General features: G+C 39.0%; 1 protein-coding gene across 1 annotated transcript; it reads left to right on the forward strand.

The window, feature by feature from the left end:
• The first annotated feature begins 1,077 nt into the window (after positions 1-1,077).
• On the forward strand, positions 1,078-4,132 carry LOC104859331 (dnaJ homolog subfamily A member 1). Its single transcript, XM_010619877.2, is given in 2 exon segments — positions 1,078-1,994; positions 3,668-4,132. Coding segments are annotated over 2 exon segments (1,194 nt in total). The 5' UTR covers positions 1,078-1,120; the 3' UTR covers positions 3,988-4,132.
• Positions 4,133-5,958: the final 1,826 nt, after the last annotated feature.

Here is a 5,958-nt window from a genome sequence, read left to right on the forward strand (position 1 = left end):
ATATATATATATAGGCTATCCCTGGATAGTACAGATATAACAATTTCAGATTTTCTGTTTATGCTTCTTCATATTTTCAAAGTATAATGAGATATACACTTTTCAATCAGCAAAAATAAGAATCCAGTACTAAATAGGAAGATAGGCTTTGGTGGCATGTTTTTTGTTTTGTTTTGTTTTTGTTGTTTGTTGTTTTGTTTTGTTTTTTTTTGAGACAGGGCCTTGCTATGTAGTTCAGGCTAGCTTTGAACTCACTATGTAGTTCAGGCTGGCCTCGAACTCATGGAGATCCTCCTGCCTCAGACTCCCCAGTTCTGGGATTATAGGCATGCACAACCACAGCAGGTTTAAAGAGTACTTTAGACCCAGCCAACACTTAAAAATAAGCTTTGGGCCCTGGATTTAGCTCATTGGTTCTGCCACCTGCCTTGCAAGTGCAAGGTCCTAAATTTGATCCCTGGTACCAAAAATAAATAAATAAGAATAAAAAAGCCTCAACAGGGCTGAGGATTTAGCTCAGTGGTTCGGCCCCCTGCCTTGTAAACAAAAGGATCCAAGTTCTATCCCCAGTACCAAAAAAAAAAAAAAAAAAGAAAAACAGCCTCAAAAATTCCCAACAAATTTCCAATTAAGTAAATTGCCTAAAAACATAAAGCACAATACTTTTTTTGTTGTTGTTGTTACCAGGGGTAGAACTCAGGACCTTGCATTTGCAAGGCAGGCACAGCACCACTGAGTTAAATTCCTCGCCCAGCACAACACTTTTTAAAGTGAAACAACAAAACACACATTCAACAAGGTAACATGCAAATGTTCAAAATACAGACGTTGCCAGATGTGTAAGAAGACATGGAAATACAATCCTTCATTGGAATAAAACCAGTCAGTAGAAATGGACCCAGAAATGATTAAGTTAGCAGAAAAAGATTGTGAATATGTTTACAGATTTGAAAGAAAAAAGTAATACAATGAAAATTACAATTTTTAAAAAATGAAAGTATCGACGGAACTTTCCAGAACGCACTGAGAGGTGGAGGAGCAGCGGCTGCCTGAGCTGCGCACTGCTACGCTCCTTCCCACTTTCCCCACTACGGCCCAGCCCACTCACCGGCTGTAGAAAATGGTGAAAGAAACCACTTACTACAATGTTTTAGGGGTTAAACCCAACTCCACCCAAGAAGAATTGAAGAAGGCTTATAGGAAACTGGCTTTGAAGTACCACCCTGATAAAAATCCAAATGAAGGAGAAAAGTTTAAACAGATTTCTCAAGCTTATGAAGTTCTCTCTGATGCCAAGAAAAGGGAATTATATGACAAAGGAGGAGAACAGGCAATTAAGGAGGGTGGAACTGGTGGCCGTTTTGGCTCCCCCATGGATATCTTTGATATGTTTTTTGGAGGTGGAGGAAGGATGCAGAGAGAAAGGAGAGGTAAAAATGTGGTACATCAGCTCTCAGTTACCTTAGAAGATTTATATAATGGTGCAACAAGGAAACTGGCTCTGCAAAAGAACGTGATTTGTGACAAATGTGAAGGTCCAGGTGGTAAGAAAGGAGCTGTGGAGTGCTGTCCCAACTGCTGAGGTACTGGAATGCAAATAAGAATTCATCAGATAGGACCTGGAATGGTTCAGCAAATTCAGCCTGTGTGCATGGAGTGCCAGGGCCATGGAGAACGCATCAGTCCTAAAGATAGATGTAAAAGCTGCAACGGCAGGAAGATAGTTAGAGAGAAGAAGATTCTAGAAGTTCATATTGATAAAGGCATGAAAGACGGTCAGAAGATAACATTCCATGGTGAAGGAGACCAAGAGCCAGGACTGGAGCCAGGAGATATTATTATTGTGTTAGATCAAAAGGACCATGCTGTTTTCACTCGATGAGGAGAAGACCTTTTCATGTGTATGGATATACAGCTGGTTGAAGCACTGTGTGGCTTCCAGAAGCCAATATCCACTCTTGACAACCAAACCATAGTCATCACCTCTCATCCAGGTCAGACTGTCAAGCATGGAGACATCAAGTGTGTACTAAATGAAGGCATGCCAATTTATCGTAGACCGTATGAAAAGGGTCGTCTAATTATTGAATTTAAGGTAAACTTTCCTGAAAATGGCTTTCTTTTTCCTGATAAACTCTCTTTGCTGGAAAAACTCCTACCCGAGAGGAAGGAAGTAGAAGAGACAGATGAAATGGATCAGGTAGAACTGGTGGACTTTGATCCAAATCAGGAAAGATGGCGCCACTATAATGGAGAAGCCTATGAGGATGATGAACATCATCCCAGGGGTGGTGTTCAGTGTCAGACCTCTTAATGGGGCAGTGAATAATACTCACTGCTGGCATTTTGTGTGCAGTAGTGAACACACGAAGGACTATAATCATTTGCTCACTACTTGCTATTGTTTTTGTTTCAATATTCAATTATAGTAGTGTTCGAAAAGTTACATGAAGAATAAACGCAAATATAAAAGCTCTGACTTTGCCCTGTATGTATGAAGACTTCAGTGTGCAAGAAGTTTAATGCCTGTAAAAAGTATCTTAACTCTGGCATCTGTTAGGCCATACCTTGTAATTGATTGTAGTTGTGTACATGGACACGCTTAGACTGAAATGCTAGGTGTATGTGTTGACTTTAGTGTATGACCCTTCATTGTTAAACTATGGATTAAAACTGTATTTAGCTCGGCGTGGTGGCTCATGCCTGTAATCCCAGCACTCGGGAGGCTGAGGCAAGAGAATCACTGTGAGTTCAAGACCAAACTGGGCTACATAGTGAGTTCCAAGTCAGTCTCACTACATAGTGAGACCCTGTCTAAAACAACAACAAAAACAACAACAACAAAAAAACAACTGTATTTAACTGGCAATCAGAAAAAGGCAAAACAGTTTGTAGAAGTGTTGGGCTGTCTAGTTATTTGTATTAAGTGGGATTCATTGTGATGTCTCTGCATTCTATTGCCTTAACTATTACTTGAAGGTGGCATAAAATATTTATAATGGTGCAACAAGGAAACTGGCTCTGCAAAAGAACGTGATTTGTGACAAATGTGAAGGTCCAGGTGGTAAGAAAGGAGCTGTGGAGTGCTGTCCCAACTGCTGAGGTACTGGAATGCAAATAAGAATTCATCAGATAGGACCTGGAATGGTTCAGCAAATTCAGCTGTATCAGTAATAGAAATGATAACTTTCTAAAGAAGGGGTTTATCATAATGCTGCTTCTTAAGGGCTTGCATTTCTAGGATTGCATTCCCTTCTGCTGTGCCATCTTTTTAAAATATATATATAACTATGTTGGCCAGTCCTGGTTATATTCTTTTTCCCTTCTCTTTGGACCATGATAAGCCCTTGAGTACTGACTTCAAAGCTGGGTAACTTTGAAATTTAAGTGAAGAGACTACATGGAAAGCTAATTTGCATGTTTAATATAGGGTGTTCCTTAGGTGTGTTACAGGCTTATTTTAACCCATTTGACTTATGCTCCAAAGTAACTGTAATTTTATGGTAATAGTACAGCAAATCTGATGAATAGCTTTACTTGTGTGTTTAAGTCATGTTCACATGCTTAAATCTGGATATGGATATACAGCTGGTTGAAGCACTGTGTGGCTTCCAGAAGCCAATATCCACTCTTGACAACCGAACCATAGTCATCACCTCTCATCCAGGTCAGATTGTCAAGCATGGAGACATCAAGTGTGTACTAAATGAGGGCATGCCAATTTATCGTAGACCGTATGAAAAGGGTCGTCTAATTATTGAATTTAAGGTAAACTTTCCTGAAAATGGCTTTCTTTCTCCTGATAAACTCTCTTTGCTGGAAAAACTCCTACCCGAGAGGAAGGAAGTAGAAGAGACGGATGAAATGGATCAGGTAGAACTGGTGGACTTTGATCCAAATCAGGAAAGACGGCGCCACTATAATGGAGAAGCCTATGAGGATGACGAACATCATCCCAGGGGTGGTGTTCAGTGTCAGACCTCTTAATGGGGCAGTGAATAATACTCACTGCTGGCATTTTGTGTGCAGTAGTGAACACACGAAGGACTATAATCATTTGCTCACTACTTGCTATTGTTTTTGTTTCAATATTCAATTATAGTAGTGTTTGAAAAGTTACATGAAGAATAAACGCAAATATAAAAGCTCTGACTTTGCCCTGTATGTATGAAGACTTCAGTGTGCAAGAAGTTTAATGCCTGTAAAAAGTATCTTAACTCTGGCATCTGTTAGGCCATACCTTGTAATTGATTGTAGTTGTGTACATGGACACGCTTAGACTGAAATGCTAGGTGTATGTGTTGACTTTAGTGTATGACCCTTCATTGTTAAACTATGGATTAAAACTGTATTTAGCTCGGCGTGGTGGCTCATGCCTGTAATCCCAGCACTCGGGAGGCTGAGGCAAGAGAATCACTGTGAGTTCAAGACCAAACTGGGCTACATAGTGAGTTCCAAGTCAGTCTCACTACATAGTGAGACCCTGTCTAAAACAACAACAAAAACAACAACAACAAAAAAACAACTGTATTTAACTGGCAATCAGAAAAAGGCAAAACAGTTTGTAGAAGTGTTGGGCTGTCTAGTTATTTGTATTAAGTGGGATTCATTGTGATGTCTCTGCATTCTATTGCCTTAACTATTACTTGAAGGTGGCATAAAATATAATTTAGCCTGTGGTATCAGTAATAGAAATGATAACTTTCTAAAGAAGGGGTTTATCATAATGCTGCTTCTTAAGGGCTTGCATTTCTAGGATTGCATTCCCTTCTGCTGTGCCATCTTTTTAAAATATATATATAACTATGTTGGCCAGTCCTGGTTATATTCTTTTTCCCTTCTCTTTGGACCATGATAAGCCCTTGAGTACTGACTTCAAAGCTGGGTAACTTTGAAATTTAAGTGAAGAGACTACATGGAAAGCTAATTTGCATGTTTAATATAGGGTGTTCCTTAGGTGTGTTACAGGCTTATTTTAACCCATTTGACTTATGCTCCAAAGTAACTGTAATTTTATGGTAATAGTACAGCAAATCTGATGAATAGCTTTACTTGTGTGTTTAAGTCATGTTCACATGCTTAAATCTGGATATCAGAATTTAAGCAACTGTTGAAATGTATGAATGTCTCCTTAATATACTGATTACAAAGCAAAAAAAAAATGAAAGTATCTTCTCTTAAAAATCTGAAATGCACCATTTGATGGATGGGCTTAGCAGGAACACTACAGAAGGAAAGATCAGTGAACTCAAAGGTATAGGAACAAAACAGAAAGTCCAAGGACAGCTCAGAAAGAAAAGGAGCCACGTGAGTGCAGGGCGATACCAAGCAATGTGCCACACATGTCATTTGAATACCAAAGGAGAAAGTACAGAAAAGTTATTTGAATAAATAATGGATGAAACCCTGGGTTTGATTTTTTAAAATATATATTTACCAAGAAATGCATTGAACGAAAAAACCCCAAACGGGGGAAAAACAAGGGTTCCATACCACCTGGTGTGATAGTTCACACCTATATAATCCCAGCATTTAGGGAGGCTATGGCAGGGGGGCTGCATGTTAAAGTCCTGCCTCACCGATTTAGAACCAGTTTCAAAATTTAAAAAAATAATAATAACAGAGTAAAAAAGTGCTAGAGATGTAGCTCTGTGATAGAGTGACTCTGGATTTGATCCTAGTACCAGAGGTGGTGGTGGTGTAGGGGAAAGCACCACACTGAATCTTGATCAAACTGCTGAAAAGCAGGTAATGTGAGTACTTTTGAAGTCAGAAGGTGATATATAAATATGTACATTGTAAATCCTAGAGCAACCACTATGAAAACAATTTAAAGATAGAAATGGAAAAAAAAACGAAGAGGCTCTAGAGCAGAGATTCAACTCTATAAACAACTGCATTAAATATAAATGGACTAAATGCAGCAAATAAAAGCAGAGATTAGCAGACTGGAAAAAG

Source organism: Fukomys damarensis, unplaced genomic scaffold (assembly GCF_012274545.1).
Source record: "Fukomys damarensis isolate Sample0158 unplaced genomic scaffold, DMR_v1.0_HiC HiC_scaffold_32, whole genome shotgun sequence".
NCBI lineage: Eukaryota > Metazoa > Chordata > Mammalia > Rodentia > Bathyergidae > Fukomys > Fukomys damarensis.